The 19,324-nt window shown below is 49.0% G+C and overlaps 1 protein-coding gene and 1 non-coding gene across 2 annotated transcripts in view; both read left to right on the forward strand.

Annotated features, from left to right (window-relative positions):
• The first annotated feature begins 3,182 nt into the window (after positions 1-3,182).
• On the forward strand, positions 3,183-3,302 carry LOC143363074 (5S ribosomal RNA). The gene has a single exon (XR_013083725.1). It is a non-coding gene; the product is annotated as a 5S ribosomal RNA (ribosomal RNA).
• A 2,313-nt stretch (positions 3,303-5,615) lies between these two features.
• LOC143362850 (neural cell adhesion molecule 2) overlaps positions 5,616-19,324 on the forward strand; it is a 268,549-nt gene continuing 254,840 nt past the window's right edge. The window contains exon 1 of the mRNA XM_076803333.1: positions 5,616-5,991. Coding sequence (XP_076659448.1) covers positions 5,868-5,991 — 124 coding nt within the window. The 5' untranslated portion in view covers positions 5,616-5,867. The remainder of the gene's footprint in view (positions 5,992-19,324) is intronic.

A 19,324-nucleotide genomic window follows, 5' to 3' on the forward strand; every position in this document is an offset into this window, starting at 1 on the left:
GGAATTCATGTTCAAATGCAACGTCCTCATTAACGCATTCATCCGGTGATACCGGCATCGTCATCGGGACCGTGATTACCATCGCCGCTTCGTTTCCACCGATGACTTTTCGACGCTCGCCCTGCACCGGTTACGCTGGCCTCGTCGCACAGTGGTCCAGACGCACCAAATATTCGAACACCATTCAGAAATTGATCTGCTAGCTGCTCTCCAATATCCTCCGCAGTTAAACACAGCCGGATGCGCTCGATTCCGCGGATACATTCCACCCCTTATTGTTACTTCTATCTTTCCCCCCTCGCGCACAGGGTGCTCCAAAAAACCGTTCAATATTTACATTTCTCGATATTTGTCAACACGTCCAGGAGACACACCCGTGTTACGTTTACACTCGGTGGTGGGGATAATTCCGCGACGATTATCGTCCAGGCCTCGGCGACATGTATAGAGAAATCACTGTATACATAGGACGCACTGTACTTGGTAAACAACGTCTCCGATCATATTAAGGTTAAGTGTGCAGGATGACAAAAATGGGAGGTCCATGGATCACGAGTTTTCGCAGAAGCTCGAAGAAGCCGTAGGGGTTCGAAATTTGTGTTAATGCCGAGTATCGTTCGTTCTCCGGAGCGTCGGGAGACGGCCCTTCGCGTTTCCGGTCACGTTCCGCGGCGTTTATCGTCGCGCTGATTCACTGTGTTCCGTCTTGCCCCGATTCTTCTTCGTATTTTTGTTGCTCCGCTTCATCGTTTCTCGATACTCGCCTCCATCTTCAATTTTCGAAAAAAGGAAGAGCCGTCCGCGTCCCCTTCCCCCATTATGCCGGGGCACGTTCCCGGCCTTCCGGCGATGTTCAAGGTAAAATATTTTTACCCGACGTGTAATGTGTAGCTTCCGGAATTCGTCATGCGAACAGCAATTTCGTAACCTTGGGAAATCTACGGAATCTATCCGGAAGCACGAGCGAGAAGTCAGCGTAATCGTGGCGGCGAGGCGAGCCAAGGTTCCGAGCTAATTAAGTCTGTTTAGAATCGAAAGTTCGTGGCTCATCAAACTTGCCGCAGCATTCTTTGTCTTCCACCCGTCTCCCTGCCCCCCACCACCACCCTTTTTTCGCCGGCCAACTTTCGCGACGGTAAAAACGTAACGAAGAAGACTACGGGGAAAAAGCGGTCGCGGCGAAACTTCGTTGCACGGGCTGGGAAACACGCAGCCACGGAAACGAGCCGAAGCAAAGCGAATGGATTAAGCAAACTAATTTATAGAAAAAAAGGGGGGGTGCAGGGGAATAGAGAGAAGCGAGAGGAGAGGGAAAGAGAGAGAGAGAGAAAACGCGATTAACGCGGCGAGAAGCGCGTTGGAGAATCGGCCCAGCAGATGGCCGTCCATTTCCCGCAGTCCGCCATTTCTGTAAAATAGCCGGAATTAAACCAAAATTTTCCCGGTTACGAAATAGGTTAAAATTAGGTCTTTTCGTTGGCTAATAGGGACGCCCAGGGGCACGTTTCGACGTCGAGCAGATTCGCGCATTTCAAATCATTTTAATACCAGTCGGACAGAGTCCTTGAGGAAGGATCTGTATGCAAAAATTTTTGCTAGCTCGTCGTGGGTCACGGGAATTAGGCGAAAGTGAATTTTGTCTTTTAACTATTTTAATCTTAATCCTTTTTATTATTTTTTTTCAATAGGTTTCAGAAGAATATTGTCCCCTAGAACATGTAGTAATTTCTAATAAAAGTATTTTTAATCGAGTCATGATTTTTCCTAAAAACTGCGTTTCACAGTAGGCTAGTTTACCCTGTAATTAGCAGAGACACGAATTTTGTCCAGCTTCGTACGATTTCGGCGTACCGCGAGCCAGAGGGATGAGAAACGAGGTGATGACGAGATCAGAGCGGAAGCAGGGTGAATTTGTTTCTGTGTTTAATTAAACGGCGACGTCGTCGTCGACATTAATATAAAGACGGACCTTTGTCGTCTCCAGCCGCGTTTCCCCGATATCTTCATCGACTACGTGAGTTTTCTGCGTTCGACGGGACGACTGCACAAAGAGAGTCTCCACCCTTCCGTCTTCGAGGGACCGGAGAGAAAACATTTGAAAAAAAAAGAGGAAGAGATATCGCGAAGAAATGGATGGCACGAGGAAATGGAAACAAGTGGGCGTGGAGAACCGGGGGACGCCTGGCAAACGAGGAAAAAGAAAACGGAAGAAGGGACGAAGGCGAAGGAGGAGGAACACGACGGAGAATTTGCATTCGATTCTCCGGTATAATTGACCGGTTCGATTCGCGCCCCTATTCAAACGTCACCAGGGAAAATGTCGCTTTATTTCGAATTAATAGGAATTCCGTCTTCCCTTCAGTCTTCCCTTGCCCACCCCCCACGCCCCCACCCCTATTTTCTTTCCCTCGTTTTCTCTAGCCGGCTCGCATTCTTACACGGGACTAACCCGTTTTTCCGAGACTCGGGGAGACACGGGTCCGAATGAGTTTCGTTACGAGGAAAAAAGGAGCCCGAGGAAAATGGTAAAAAAAGAAAGAAAAGGGGTCGGAGGCCAGGAGGGGCGGAGGAGGAAGGGGAGAGGCAATTATATACTTCCGGTATCAGATCCGCTCTCTTCTGTGTACGTTACGAAAATTGACAGCGTTCGGATGCTCCACTGTCGCCGAACGGAACAAACAGCACCCCCTGGCTCGGGGGGTGGGAAAATGCGAGCTCCTTTCGGGAAATGTTTGCGAAGATCGATTTTTTCAGCTTTCCACTCTTTCGTTTCTGGAAATCCGCACTGTGCTCACACGTGGAGCCAAAAACTATTCCGAACACTAAATTCTCGATATTCGAATTACGATTATAGTACAACAATGTACCCGTTCTCAAGCTCGCGGCGTTGCGTTCGAGGAAAGTGTTACCCTCGTATACGCGCCACACCAGGAATAAATAGGATGATCGTTGGGGGGCTGCGCGTTCGACTCACCTTGAAGAAGAAAGTTCGCGCAAACATGGAAATTTTTCCTTTCCCGAGCGCAAGCACGCTTTGTTTACGAGAGCTTCTGGCGAAGCCGCGTGTCGAGGGTAAAAGTCCAAGGACTGTAAATAAAAAAGGCAACACTGCTCGCGAGCTTCGGAACACGGTGGTGCTTGTGACGGCTTTATTTCGGTAACAGAATGACATTGTGACAAAAGCCAACGGCCATATCACGTTGCTATGAACCGATTCTCGTCCGATCATCGAAGTTAAACAGCGTTGAGCGTGGTCAGTACCTGGATGGGTGACCGCCTGGGAACACCGCGTGCTGTTGGCTCTCTTTTTTTTTATTACACTCTGCTATTAAAATATTTAGAAAAGCGCCCTTGTCGAAATTGTTTGCATTTCCGCAACCAACCTTGTCCCGGCTCAGAACCGGAAACGGTCGGTCTGCCGGTCGTCGCTTCCGGTTCCTCTGCGGCGATCGAGACGGCGCGGTTCGCATTCGAATCGTGCGGCGTGGCGTCGCGACGCCGGGAATTAACATAAATTCCCGGTCTCGTTCGTCTCGATTCAGCTTCTTTCGCCCGATCGAGAGTCCTGGGACTACGGCGGATGGAAAACAGGACGAAGAGGATCGTTGGACCGAGCGTACCACATCCAGCCCACCTCTGACAACGGAGACAAACCTATCCGGCGGAGCAGACGATGGCTAGAGAGAGGAGAGCAGAGACAGAGAGAGAGAGGTAGAGAGAGGGAGAGAAAGGGGATGAGAGAGAGAGAGCGTTGTTCAATACGCATGCGAGGTAAAGCGTGTGCGCGGGCGCGTACAACAGGGCCTCTTTTCGATCGACGAACCACCAAGACTCGAGGACGACGACGACGACGACGACGATGACGACGACCATCCACGACGTCGACGTCGACGTCGACGGGTTGCCGCTCTGCGCTCCCGTTCCTCAAAGCCCCGGTCAAAATTCATAATTTCATGCGATTCTCATAGGAATTGCGATTTCTCGTGTTCTCGCGGCTGCTGAATTCGAATGTCTTATCAAGAATGCTAAATTTGAAACGGGGGTGCTAATACTGCTGCCGTTGCGAAAGAGTTATTAATAACGAACCGTCTCACCGATCTAAACGATTTTTGAAAATGGTATTGTTACTCTAAGAAATTTCTTCCATATACATGGAACTTTCGAGCCGGTTGGTTTATTCGCCGAGGTGACAAACGACCAACCTTCGTAACCCTACTCTACCTTAAAAACACATTAAAAAATCATTGAGATCCGAGGGTGATGCTATTTTGCGAATACTTATCAAGATAACATCGTACGACTGTTAATTAAATCCTTCGCAATCCTAGGCAGGGTTATAGCCACGACGACGCATTAAAAAATCATTAAAGTCAGAGAGTGGTGCCTTTGTGCGAACTAGAGGGGTGCGAGAATGGTTCTGGTGACATTTTTAATATTTATTGCGTTTTAAAACAAAGTATAATTAATATAAGCAGAGTAATACCGCCATAGTATTTGGGTCCCTTACCCTAGTCGAGCTTTATAAACTTTTGGGATTCCAACCCCATCTCAAGTAAATTTCTCCACCCCGAACCGTCTTGATATTTTCGGGTTGTTTCACACCTGTACTGTAAACGTTTACTATAGTGATAATCGAGTAGAGGACCACTTACTAAAATCTTTAGAACTGAAGCTGGTGACCTCACCGAACCAGCGAGAGATGGTTAAGTATGGGAGATGGCAGCCTCCACCCCCGAAGCTCTGAATTTCGAAAATGTTTTTCCCCGTTTTCGTGGGATTCTTCTGAAAAATCGACCACCGGTGCGTAGCGTGCTGGCGTCGGGTCGGGTCGGGCCGGTGTCGCACACCGGTGACCGTCGCCGCGCGCCTCGCTGGGAGACGCGCCGGCCAAGCTGGTGGGGGTTGCGACGTTGGTGGTGGCAACGGAGTGGTGGTGGCAGCAGGCTCGACAGTGGCGACACTAACGTCGTCCGCGATAGCTCACCGTGTGTGCACCGCACGGCCCGGTGCTGGAACAGTGTACGGGTCGAGCGAAATCTCGCTCGAGTGCGAGCGGCGCGCGCGTTACCGTGGTCTTCGGGGTTCGAGTAGAATCGTTCGTTCTTCGTCCCAGGATACTCGGAAGAAAAAGAAATTACGAGAGAAAAACGAGTATCCTACACGTTGCAACAAACGACAGTTTGCCAGTGGGGGAAAGTTTTCGAAAGTTCGCCAGGGGGTGAGAGATATCGAGAGAAGGGGTTGCGATTCGAAAGTGTGCGGCACAAGTGAGCCTGCTGCGTCTCCTGTTCGGATATATCGGTGTCCTGGATCCTCGGGATTTTTTCTTGTCCTGTGATATCGGAACGATCTAGTAGGATCTCGGGGGGTGAAAGGGGATGAAAGGGGAGAAGCGTGTGGTCGCGTGCGATCCCGGCGAGCGATGCTGTTGCTCGCGTCCTCGTTGCTGCTGCTGAAGTGATCATCTCTGTCTCTTTGTCTTGCCGTCTCTCGTGATCGGGATTCGTGCGGGTCGTCGAATGATTTCGCAGTGATTGATAGTGCGCGATTTTCATCGGTGCCGTTTCCGTTCCGCGATCCATCGAGCCGCCGGTTTCGAACACGGAGGATCTCGTCGGGCTACCTGATCGCTAGGCTAGTCCTGCTCTCGATTCTCGTTTCGATTTTCACCGTATCGAACGGCGTGCATCGGTAATGATGCGCGAGAAGCGTGCAACGGACACGCGGGACCACACCGGAAGTGGGTGCCCGTGAACGGTGCACAGAAACAAGGTGACGGTGAGAGCCAGGATCCGGAGGGATCACGATGCTGATGCTTGGTGATCGGTTGCTATGATCGAGCCGCGGAGGGTTCACGTGGAACGATCATGATTTACCTTAGGCTGCACGTCGGGAGGAGTCTACGGTGCAACGCGAACGCTAGGCACTGGAACGTGTTCATCGTGCCACTCTTCCCGCTCTGGATTATCGGCGCATTCTGCGTGAAAGACAGTGAGTACCATCGCTATCTTTCCGTTACGATCGGCTCTCGGTTTCCAGTCAACTGGCCGGTGTGGGAACTCGATTTTTACCAGGGATTCTTTGGGTTCATCGCGCGGTGCTGGAACCGCCGGCTCGGAAACGACTCGAGGACTTTTCCCATTTTCTGTCTTTTCGAATCGTTGATGCTCCAAGGTCAATGTTTACCCGAGGTTGTTCCTTCGAAAGTTTACTCCGAGGAGATAAATGAAATTTTTAGTGAGAATCGAAGAAAAGTTGCGTCAATTGCTCGGTGGTTCCAGTACTAATCGTGTAGATTCCACAAATTGTTTTCACCCTTTTTAAGGTATACAGGTGACGATTTACAAATTGTAATTTGGTGGATGTTTAGATCCACCCCGTTTAACAGTGGATTACTTTTTTAATAGAAACATTAGTCCCTGTATAATTGCTACCAATTGCTCGTAGAACGTACAAACAGTTCGCGATTGACGAGTCAATTAAATTAAATAAGAAAATTTCAGGATACCCTCCGAACTGAACCACTTCCGATACGTGACATTTTTCGAATGAACTCTCGCAATCTCCGAGAGAAAGATCACCGAAGATGACGTTTCTCGATCTCCCGACTCGGTATATGTGATTCTTAAAGTTCGTATCGCAAAACTCTTCGCGACCCCCGTTCCCAATATCGTTCCTCGTGGCGAATCGCGTCGCAGCGAAACTTTCCTAATCATTAGCCGGGGAGCATCAATCTCCCCCGGTAGCTTTTCCGAGAGCGGATAAGCCCGGAGTCATCAAACGCGAGCAGGCGAAAAGTATCGTTGCTATCGGGCAGCCATCTCGTCGCTCTCGAAGTCCCTCGTTCGATAGTTCGTTTCCGTCGACGGCGTCCCGGCAACGACGTCTCGATTGTTGCTTCATAGTTGATATTCCGTCGGCTATCCCCCGATAATCTGGTCGTTCTCCTGCGGGATCTCGTTTGCCTGGCCAAGCAACCCCGTCCCTGAATGATCCCGCATCAGAATTTACCGGCTCAGAATCAGTGGGGTCAACGTACCAGTAAGTGACCGATAAGATCTCGCACGGCAATTGTTTATATCTTGATGTTGCCTTTTCTAGGCCTGTGTCATTTTTGATTCACGCCGATATGTTATTAATACAGTTTTCTTTCGATACAAGGCGATGGCTCGGGACGAGGTTTCGTCGAATTTCGGATGTAGAGGGAATTTTCTTATTTCGAAATAAAAAGTCTCGCATCGGAATAAAATTGAGCTTATCGCAATGGGTCACGAATGACTCCGGCACAGTACACGGAGGGCCAAGGAGCGTAAAGCGGCAAAGCTATCTGGCCACTGCCTCCTGCCTGCGTGTAGAAACACATCGCTAATCTAAGATGATCTCGATAATATTTCATCCGATAAGCTGCGCAGTTTCAATGCTAATTTCGCTAATACCCTAAACTAGGAGCAATATTCTGTTAAGGTATTCGTCCAAAACCCGTCTTAAGCCTTCACCGTGTACACCGCATGCTGTCTTCCACTTCAAAACTCGACTACACGCAACGTAAATCGACTACGGTTCAACCACGAACACGCTCCAAGCTTTTTAAACGAGTCCTGGCTCGCGGTTGTACCGTTATCGCTCGAAATGATCACAATTTAAACATCGTCAATTTCTCGAGAGCTGGGAAATGTGGTATTTAAATAATTTTTCGACCCGCTGTATGTCTAATTGTCATGAATCGGACAAACAATGTTCCGCGCGTAATTCACAAACGTAACAATAAAACGGACATTAATTCCGTTCTTGGACCGACGTTTCAGCGACGCGACGCGAGAACGATACCGAATTTAATTGTATTTCACATTCCATCATATTCCCCGCGTTCGTATGTGACGCGAGTCACAATGCGCAAACACCCGCGGTCTGAATATCAAATTCCCTCACCGTACATCAGGTGTCACGACACACAGCTTGAATTTTATCTCGGATCAATCGGAGGATCTTCGTCGTTCGAACGAACGAATCGGCGCGACAGTGATTTCTCTATATATGTCGCCGAGGCCTCCATGATAAATGTCCAGTGTCGTTGACATATATCGAGAATTCCCTGTATACGCAAACCCGATTCGGGCCCGGTGTTCGCTGGAAGTCGGTCGGAGCGGGTCCCGAGGACGGTTAATTAAGATCCCGCGAATCGATCAGCGGCCGGTACTTTAATTGGCCCCAAATCATCGTCCCGGCCGGGACTTCCCGTCGCGCGTTCCATATTCATGCGGACGCAGTTGCACGCGCGGTTTACGTTTCCGCTCAAAGGTAAGTTTCCGCCTTTGACACGGGGCCCTCGGCGCCACGGGTCCCTGTTAACCCGTCGCAAGCCCGTTCCTCGCGAGCTTTTATCCAGGAACAGGTCAGGAGCCGGACGATTGGCTTCGCCTAGTTAGTATTCAGCTTGTTCCGTCGAGTATACAGGGTGGCGCGGATAAAGTGTCGCCAGTTTCCTCGGAACTGCCGTGGACACCGATTCAATTAGTCTCCAATCAACTAATATGCTGGCGTTTCTTTAATGAAGAGCGATACCAATTTTATATCGATGAATTTTTTTGTATCACAGTAAAATGCTGTTGCCCTTTCCTCGTCCCTTGTAACAGGAACGAAATTGAATGTTGCTTGGTCCTTCGAGAAAAATCATCCAGTGCCGGATGCGATCATCCTTTATAAAAAGCTCCGTTGCAACGGGGGCGGCTCGATTCGTCGCGCCGAGCACGTCTCCGCTGGATTCGAAACGAGACGGTAGGAACCGGAAGAACGCTTGTTTCCGTTGAAGATTTAATGGTCCACACCCGGGGACAAAAAAATGGCGGCGCGTGAAATTGCCATCTGCGAACGTTGCTCGGCTACGAATTACATTTTTCTCGTGTACTCCAGTGATAAAGCCGGCAGAATGGGTCGGCAGTTTCTCGATGCTGGTCGCTTTTCAAACAAACATGCGTGCTTTGCGTTCCGAACCACGGAGTCTCGGGGATTAGGTTGACGACCGGTTTCGAGTGAGTTACAGCGAGCACAACAGGAGAGTGCTCCTTGCAGTATAGTAAGTGGAATCACATGACAGTATAGATCCTCTTTTCAAGATCGTTTCGGATTAGCACTCTTACCATCGACAATTCCATACAGTTTTGTTTTACCGTCACCTCCTGAAGTCAGTCCTAGTAGCACGACACCGATATGATTGACTCGTACTACTGAATTTCGTGTTTCGTATCAATCGTCAGCCACGTTATTGACCTTAACCACTGAAATTTTGTACGAAAATATTTTGTACATTCTAAACATAAAAGATCACATTCTTTGGCCACCAGTGACCGTGTTAAAATGGCACTTCTACGTTCGAAACAGAGACGCGCGGAGCTGCAGGCGTCGCTGAATACGCGCTAGTCCGCATTTTTCTCGTGTGAAATAAACTGTTCGCGCAGCGTTGCCAGTGGCGGTTCAATTAGACCGAGAAATTGCTACTATTTACGTAGAATCCGTGCAGCATTGACGCCGACGCTCACAGTTCGCATCAAACTTCTAGAAAATGGAGGAGGAGTCCTGGGAGGTCTCTGTTATCCTCGCAGAATACGAATTCCCTCGAAAATTATCTCTCCCTTCCATCTTATCTCGCGACTGTTCCGTGACAATTCCACCTTCTTTATCCTCGAGATTAATTACACAAAGTGGGGACGTGTTAACGAATACAATCCAAACGCAATGGTAAAAGTATCGAATTGTGATGCCACTCAACGGCGAAATAAGCTAAAAAGGGATGATTTCGATCGGTCCGGCAATTCCTTTGGCGAATCCACGTAGCTGGCCAAGGTGAAACCCCGTCGGCGTGCGATTCATCAAGAAATTGATTCACTGGGTCGCCCGACGAGTAAACATCGGCTGTCGTCAATCTCTTCACGAAATTCTTCCAGCGTCAACACGCCCCTTATACGTCTAAATACGTGACGCGAGTATAATGGCCTCGGCCAGTGTTTATTCAGGGGCGGTTGCCCCTTTTCATCATCGGGGACAACAGGCCTGGGTCCCGGGGCCGGGTATCATAAGTCAAAAAGTTGTGACGGGTCCCGCCGCCGCGCCGCGCGGCTCGTCGCGTCGCGGCGTTTACACGTTCATCATCGGCTCCGGGCTTCTCGCAACTCATCGCACAGACAGATCACGTCAGTCTGCACAACTACCGACGGTTCATCCTGTCGACAAACAGATTCCAATCTGTCCGCCGCTACCCGCTCGCCCGCTCGCCTCGACTCACCCCCCGGCCGCCCTCTCGCTCTCCTCTCACCGTTCCACCGGTGTTTTAAGCCGAGCTTACGCTCGAACCAGCGTCCTTCTGCTAATCGCACTGCAAATTCGCCCTGCCGAAGATTGCTCCATTCGCTATTTGACTTCGGATTTAGGCCTCTCCGAGCACCGCCGAGAGGGTTGCACCCTTCCCAGCCAGTCGGTCAGGGTCGCGAGCACGACCAGTTGCTCGGCTCCTCGCCCTTTCCACTTTCCATCCCCTTTTATTCCGCCACTGGCTCGTGCGCCGATCTCTCTCCGCTCTTCGAGAATGAAATTAGCCTGACAAATGAGTGTGCGTTGAAGATTTATTAAAAGTGGTTTCTCGTGGGAATTTTTAAGAAATTTTTTCTTCAAATGACTGCTTGATATTCACAGTTATGCCTTTTCGGAAAGCAAACAGGCTTAAAGTGTACATAAAAATATTCTCTGCAGCCTATTCGTCCACGAAACAGCGCCGTCAGAGCATTGTTCGCGCGACAACAATTGAACAATTGAAGTGGACGTGCAGGCTGCGTAACAACGTCGTCTTACTATTACCATCGTCAAATAGCGAGCCAAAACGGCGAGCAAACACGAAAAAAAAACGAAACAACAGGGACGACAGAGAGGCAGAAGAGGGTAAACAGTTTCGAAATTTGATGGGCCGCGAAGTCTCGCAGAGAGGAGCACGCTGTTCCCGAACATTACCGTTCGCCTTTGTGCGCGAAAGGTTTCCGGCGGCGACTCCATAAATTCCCCATCAGTGTCATGGAAGTTTCATGTCGCAGGCATCGAAGATTTCGCAACGAGGGCGGCGACCGGGTTACCGGGAGGGCTGGCTCCGTTTCACCGGCCATAACACGCGGTTCCGTACCGTGCGCAACCGTCCCTGATAATCTTATTATCGCATGATTAGAGTAACAAGGATTCCGGGGGCGTGGAGACCGCGTTACGCGTTTCTCGAGCGATTGCTGTAACACGCGCGCGGGGCACACCGGGAGTATTATTCCGGCGATTCGCTTAGCACAGATGTCCATCGTTTTGGAAATTCCTTTGGCCGTGCTTCTGATAACCCGATTACGTGTATATTCAACGGGCACCGACCATCGGATGTTCGAGATGGCCGCTCGGCCGGCTCGTTATTAAATATCTCACGTATCGACGCGTTCGTCGCCGAAACCCTCCTCTCCTCCCTTTACCCCCCCCCCTCTCTCTGTCTCTGTCTCCCCCACCCCCACCCTTGGACAGTCGATTGGTTTTCTCGACTTAAACGGACCTCATTGTCCCTTCTTCGGCTCTGCGGCACGACTAATTGGGCCAATTCCGTATGCGGTTCCGTGATCGCTCGTCCACCTGCATGCTGAGTCCGCTACCCGGGACGTTGAAGCCGAACGTCGCGTCGGCCCGAAAATGCGGTCGGATTAATCTGCGGCGTAGTCACCGGGGTCACGTCTTCGGAACAGTTTTCGAGGTTTTTGCACCGCGATCGATCGATCGCTCCTCCTACACGACCTTGCGAAATACGAAGCTACCTGCCGAGTTCGTCGCCAGAACCGTGGACCCTCTCCGTCGTGTTAAGCAAACTTTCTTTTCTAAAGGAATAAATTTGTTTAACGAATAGTTCAGAAGGTAATTGAATTTAATTAAGAAACGCCCGCCTGTACGTATAAACTTTATAAATGTGCCATTTCGCCGGCAGCCTCTCTGTTTCCCCTCTGCTCGTTCAGAAAACCAGCGAGCTGAATTTTATTTACGAGCAGGTTCTCCTTCTTTCCGTAACAATTACGATGCCGCGTGGTTTTTTGTTCAGAAATTCTATACAGTCTCCGAGAGATTGAAGTTAGTACACGAGTGATGTTTTTCTCTCTCCGGAGCATGGTCGTTACGATAAACGACGAAGGACAAGGAACGGAGAACAGTGAGCAACAAGATTGCGATTTTTTTTTTTTTTAAACAGAACAAAAGGTTCAGCGATCCCTTTCGCAGGTTCGTGACCGCGAATGAAAATTTCGTTCCGGCGAATAATCCGTTTATACATCGCGTAATTGTCGTGTCCGTGGCGGAACCGGGTGGTGTAACTTCGTTGTTTCAGGTTTCGTTCGGCCGGCTTTTAAGCTACGTTAAACGTCTCGAGTCTAGATGATGGTATTTTCTCGAGCAGAGCCCCTAGGAAAACGGCTAGGCCCGTCGGAACGAAGTTACCCTGCCGTCCGACGTTTCTTTCCATTCCTTTTATCGGCCGAACGGAATCGGGGTTAAATTATCGGGCAATCTGCTCGCATTGCCGTGAGAGAAACCGATTGGTTTCTCTACTCGGGAAACATCTGAATCGATGGGTTTTGATTCCCGCTGCCTGGCGTCGCGATCGTAATCTCGTTAGGTTTTCGAGGACGCCCTATCCGTGAGAGGCGACTTCTTTGCAAAATCAAATTCGCATTCGCTTCTCGAGTCTCCCGGAACTCTAAGTTTATTGCAATTGCTAGAATTGTTGGAGATTTTTAAAATATAACAATATAAACGTGGCACTCTGAAAACTTCGATAGAAAATCGACAATACCCGGATTTTTTAAAAATCGATTTCGAAACCAAAAATTCTGAAATAATTCACTGCCGTGTGTGCTATCGGGTAGAATGTTCACGAATTTTTTCGCAATTTTTCATTGAGCGGGTCAGAAGAAATAGAGCATAATTCATTAAACCGTTCTCACCCTTTAGCTACCCTTGTGGTATCGGCTTGAAACTTGTCACAGAGGGGTATCTCTGGGAGCCCTATCGAATCATGTGACCAAAACTCAATTAGGATTTGGGGACTTTTGACCGTCCTATACTAATTCACAGAACTATTATAATTCCAGTTTCGGACGAAAAACTTTAACTCTGAACCATCTCAACTATGAAAACCAAAGAACTTGCATTTGGAACCTAGAAACAAATTTCTCCGACTGACAAGAAACTTCAGACTGAACGCATGAACCAACTCGCAGTTGAAGCGTAACGTTAGATCATCGGAGTATTAATCCGTAACAAGAAGCATAAAATTTCTGGATCGAACTCGAACGCAATTTCGGGGAAGAACGAGGGTCCGAGACATCGGCGGGGCTAATTCCGCGCATCCTCCGGTTTTTGGACTTGAGCCAGGCACTCGGCAGGGCGTTAAATTAAGAATGGTAATAATGTTGCCGTGCTAATAATTTAGGGGCCGGGCTTTTACATCCGCCGGTGGTTAACGGCGCTTTTAGTCGGACCCGTCCCTTACGTGTGCTCGGCCGCGCTGAAAAACCCGGGTTTTATGAAAATTGCCGGCGAAGTACGAATGCTTAAATATTCAAGCGTGCATTCAAGGAGCGCGCAGCGTTCCGTGCGCCGTGCGCCCGCAGCGAAACCTGCGTCTGCAGGATCTACCGTTCGGCCTGCAACTCTCCGGAGCATTGACTGGCTCGGATGCACTTTATCGGCGGGCAATTTAAGTGGCTCTGCGTCGAGGAGGATCCGCAACGATCGCGGAATCGGTGCTCTCCGTCGAACTAAACACGTTGCTTACATGTTGTAAACAACTCTTTTCGAGCCGAAAAAAATATTCTTAGTTATGTGGATAGTCTGGTAAAATACTCCTAAAATGTCGAAAAGATTAGTCCAACCCAGTCGTTACAATAAATTCTCAAAAATACCTTTTCCAACGGCCAGGCTCTCTGAATAAATTCTCCCGAATTTTATGAGTGTTGTTAATCGGTTTGCGGCAAGCAACGCGGTAATATCGTAATGGTCGCGTGTCGTCGATTAAATATGCAGAACATTGCACATCGGATGCCACTCGAGGTGCAACCTTGTGTATGCAGAAGCAAGCGCGATGAGCGACGACGTTTGCTCGCGCAAGCAAATTTCCTCCCTTACTGCGGTCTCCGACCGTATAAAGTCGTCCGAGACGAAAAATACAGCTGCCGTGAAAATTGTTGCCCACGGTAACAACGCACGCGCGCGGAAAGTTTTTACGACGCTCATGATTTCGCAGGCTGGTGTCCTACTCGCTGGAATTGACTGTCCCAGGTGACGCGTCGCGCTGCGATGGCCGTTGATGTTTGGGGAATTAGGTGTGACCCGACCGTGGATCACTGGAAGGGGTTGATGATTCTACGTGGCCTAGGGAGCTAGGCTTTCCGTTTTCCCTGAAGCAGTGTTCGATGGGAGCGTGAGAACCGCCAGTTAAACGGTTCACAATGTCGATTAATAATCGTATCGAACTGCGAGGGATAATCGAAAGTCGCTGGAGGAGATTATATTTAGTGGCATAATGCGCTCGCAAGGCGTGCCACGCCGGCACGGCGAAATCGCGTGACGAGTTACGGCGTGCGGAAGTTCAAAGCCAATTAATCGACATCGACGATGAAACTCCCATAAAGCGAAAACATCGTTTCCCGGCTGGCGGGCCGCCTGAAAGAACTGAAATTGCCGTGGTCAGCGACGCGTGCGATCGAACATGTTCATCGTGGTCTTGTTCGTGTCCAAATTCATTATCGGCCGAGTCGAACGCTTTCCGCCTTCCCTACAGACAGTTCGGCGCACCTCTCGCAAATAGAAAATTCGGACAAGTAAAATCTTTACGACAGATAAAATTGAAGTATCCGAGAAAATTTAGACAGACTTTCAGGAAAGCTCAGTGGGTGAAAAATTGAAAAATCGAATCGAAGGGGATCATTATTCGGGGCGTTCGCGAATTCCTCGGGCAGCGACGGAAAATCTTCCAGCCGGTAAGTTTCACGGTCTACCGGGGTTTACACAATCCCTCGAGCGACGTTAATTGCGGAAGATTTTGCAAATGGAGCACGGGGAATTACCCCAGTAATGCGTTCGAAAATGTACCGCTCCTCCTTCGCGAATTTCACCCGGCATTAACGTCATTTATGCTGAAATTCTCCTAAGAACGTTGACTTAGCGCGCGCGCGCATTACGACGTACTATAAAGAAACCGGGGAAAAAATTACTGCCTTCGAAACATATTATCGCGTTCACCTGTTTCAACGCGGAAAACACTTCTTATACAACGTGCTTACACCCAGATGCAAACGGGATCATTACCTCGCTAAATGGTGTAGCCTGCGAGCGAAACATTTCGACGGAAATTATGTTGTACGAGGTGGCAAACGTCTGCCAAGACAAATTTCACTACAACGTATCGAATATTACGGTCTGAATCTACTGGATCCGGATTTCACTGGAATGTCTGACAAATGGTCGCGTTGTACCACTGCGGACTTCTAACGGTCGACTGTAAGTCCCGAAAAATTCATGATTAGGCGATGCTTGACCGGTAGGTTCGCTGGGAACGTATTCTCTAAATAATGTAAGTTTAAATTTCACCTACTGCTACAATTTTTTAAAATATAAATATTATTCACTTCTTGAAGACAAAGTGAAATCCCTTACCGAACAAACTTCGCTCCAAGACTAGTAAAGTGTTAACGATAAAATACAGTTGGACTCCGTTCATGCAACCTCCATTTATCCGAGCCGGCATCGTCAGAATGCCCAATTTACTCAACTCGTAGCTAAGCTCCTATTCTGCGAATTAACTCCTCGCGGCATACGCCGCTTGCCCGAACTCGTAACATAACAGTCGACTATGTATTCAAATAGATGGGAACATCCAGTTACATCCACATCAGCTCCTATTATAAAGAAACGATAGTTAGCGGACTCCTATTATCCGAACGATCCAGTTATCAGGATCCCGAACGGTTCGGACGAATGGAGTTCCAACTGTAACTGTATTAACCCTTAAGTGGTGCAATGTTTGCTCAGATTACAAAATTCTCTCAGATACCTTCAAGCATACAGTTCGAGACTAAATAGTCCAAGCGTTCCAAAGAAGTTGAAGAAATTTAACATTTGTGACTTAATTGTTGCAAGATCCCCCGGTATACCGGCTAAGAGGTTAGGCGCTAGGAAAAAGGACGTTAAACTCGAGAAATCCTTGACAACCGAGATACAGCAATAGCTTCCGCGTAACGGGATTAAGCGGGAATAGATCTTCCGATTTGGCGCGTGCAGTTTGCCCGGGAAATTTTACGACGATGTAAATCGCGCGGTAACGGGCGCGCGAAGCGTGAAATGCGCGACGGCGTTGGTCCTCGCATCACCACGGGCCCGGGCTGGAGGGGGGAGGAATAAAATCAGCCGATGGTGTTTTTCCCCGCGGAAAATCGCCTTTCGAAATTATGCAAACGTCGTCAGTCGTCGCGAAACGCGAACGATTTCCAGGGGAATCCCTACTTTCCGCGCGAGCTGCGCGGCTCGAGGATCCATCCGCTCGGCGAATTACCCCGCAATATGGCGTTCGTCCGGGCGAGGGGGTGTGGGTGGGGGGTGGGATGGTCGTTGTAAAATCCTGTCGACGCAATGTAAATCGGATTTCGTCGTTCAGCCGGGCGACAGCTTTCGACGCTTCCGAGCCGCGAAAGTAAATAAACGTCGCGGCGGATCCCGCGATTTCAATGAGCGAATCCGGCGATCATCGGCAAATGCGATTCATTAGCGTACAAACAGAAATTCTTCGGCGACGTCTACACCGCGTCAGCATCGCGGGATTCTGCTTTTCAACAAGTTCGCGTAGACGGGAACCACCACCGGTCCGCGAGAATAAATGTTGCGTCTCCGAGGAGTTCTCCGTAAGTAGAAACGGCACGCCATAGTCAGACACGGTGCATTCGCACTGGATTTCTTTGAAAATGTCGTAATCCCAGGTTCTCAAGGTCGCTGATTACGAATCTGAACTTAAAATTTCCTCGAAATTAATACGGAGGATCGATATTCTCCATTTTCTTGTTTTCGATCAGCAGAAGGACTCAGATCATGGCAAAATCCAACAGAATGTGGCTCGATATATTTGGCGATTTGGGTCCACTGTGCGTAACTGTATTTCGTTTAGAAACTCTATTTAGTCTCCGAGAAATGAAAGACGTCGCACACGTGCTGTCATTTTGTGCGGGAGTGTAGGACGTTCTGTATCGCGGCGAGAAACGCTCGACGAGCTCATCGACGTCGAGGATCGTCGCGTTTAATGCACCTTCCGCTGACAACGGTGTCGTACTTCGGGAAACCCTCTATCGGGTATTGTGTTTTGGCGTCACCGAGACCGGGTGGAAGCCACTATTTCACCCACGGCCACTCACTCGACCCATATCTACGCACCGGGAACTCCTTTCTGCGCGGACGGAAACCGGTTCTGTTGTTAACTTCCACGAACGCGGGATGGGTCACTTTTGTCCGCTACGAAGAGACCGTTTTAGTCCACGTATTCGATGCGACGCTAAAAAAACTAACGTGGACATCTCTACGCCCCCTTTGTACCATACAAGGGTAGTCCACGCAATTGTGTCAGATTATAACTCCGTTACCAGTTGCAGGAAAATGTCAAAGGAGATTGACCAATGGTGCAAGGAGTCCTACAACCGTGGACCGTATCTTTTTTAGAAGTGCAGGTGCATTCGACGATTGCACTGTATTTTTTTTTTAACGAGCATTGCATATTTTTAAAAATATTTCTCTCGTCGTTGAAAGCTTACTGCAGTAAATGCACTTACAGGCAGTATCCGTGATAAAGGAAAATCGTGTCCCATCGGCTCCGTGGCCGACTATGCGCGTCCCAATCTCCTGACGTCGACCTGAAATTCCCTTTAATTCTCACACTTCCGAGGACTAACCAAACTACTTCGACGTCGTCGGAATACCCGGCGAACGGCGTATAGTACATGATCCCGCAACGAATAATCGAGTAAATCGTCCAGCTCAGAGATTACAGGGGCAATTGATCCTGCGAGTTCTATTTACCAGGAAACCGCTCATCCAGCAACCACTTAACATCACGGTGAAAGCTCGCAGGGGAACATGCCCAAGCGATGTCTGCCAATTTTGATGAAACCCTGGTAGAAAACTGGTCCGACGAATGTGGTTGGTCCACCATCTTGGAAAGTGGTACGATAAATAGCGACTACCTAGTAAAGCTAGAACAAACGAATAATAATTTATATGAATTTCTGGCGACCCTGTTTCTACTCTCTATTCTACTATTTATTGCCTGGGCTGAGGACCCTTCAGCAAATTTTCATTTGGATGAAAAATCTCATAATGATGGGCTCCAATATTTAATGTTCGACCATTGAAATTGCATCGTTACATTTGTAAGGAATTTTTCAATAAATATCTTTTGTTTCACATATGTTACAAGCTTCATATATTATATTTTATCAATCCATTTTTGTCGAATATTCTCTGCCAGGGCTGGTACAAAACTACAACGAAATATTTTTCGAAGGGACACTGAAATTCACGAAATAATTTCCCCGAAACACGTAAATGCATTTTTCATGCAGCCCAGGGACTCCGTGCAGATATATACACTGCTGAAAATGTTGAGTATGCGTTCCATAAACATTTTAATGAAATCTTTCATTTTCGAAGTTTTCGTGGTCGAACGGCCATTTGAAAGTTCGCAGAAATGGCCGGGCGACGACGTCGAGGAGCAGCCGATTCTTTTGTCTGGGCTCGAACGGGATCGGATTCCTTCGATATTAGAGCCATAACTCGCCGGGGCGTCGCGGCGGCGGCGTCGAACTATGCGATACGATTCCCGGCGACACGTCGTTCGCCAAGTTTTTTCATTAGATCCCGATTACCGTGGCCGTTATCCGGAGTTCGAAACGGCAACATGGCCGGTTGGGTCCCGGTAATCCCGGTATTACCGGAGGCACGCTGACGCCGCGTACGAAAACGTAATGGCACGCCATCGCCGCTAATCTCGGCGATCTTCATATCCTCGGAGCGCACTTGAACTCGCTTAGAGGACGATGAGAGGGTCCTTGCTCGGTCGACGACGGTATCCTGTTACGTCACCCCTAAGGCAACCGCGACGGAGGGCGTCGCGTTATCCTCGAGCGTACTTGCCGACGCTCGGGAACCTTAGACGAGCAGAAATTTACGAGGGAGTCGAGGACCTCGGTGTCCTTTTTATCCTGCGACGACGACGTCTCGTGTTTCTTTG

The sequence above is a fragment of the Halictus rubicundus genome, chromosome 18, assembly GCF_050948215.1.
Source record: "Halictus rubicundus isolate RS-2024b chromosome 18, iyHalRubi1_principal, whole genome shotgun sequence".
NCBI classification, from domain to species: Eukaryota; Metazoa; Arthropoda; class Insecta; order Hymenoptera; family Halictidae; genus Halictus; species Halictus rubicundus.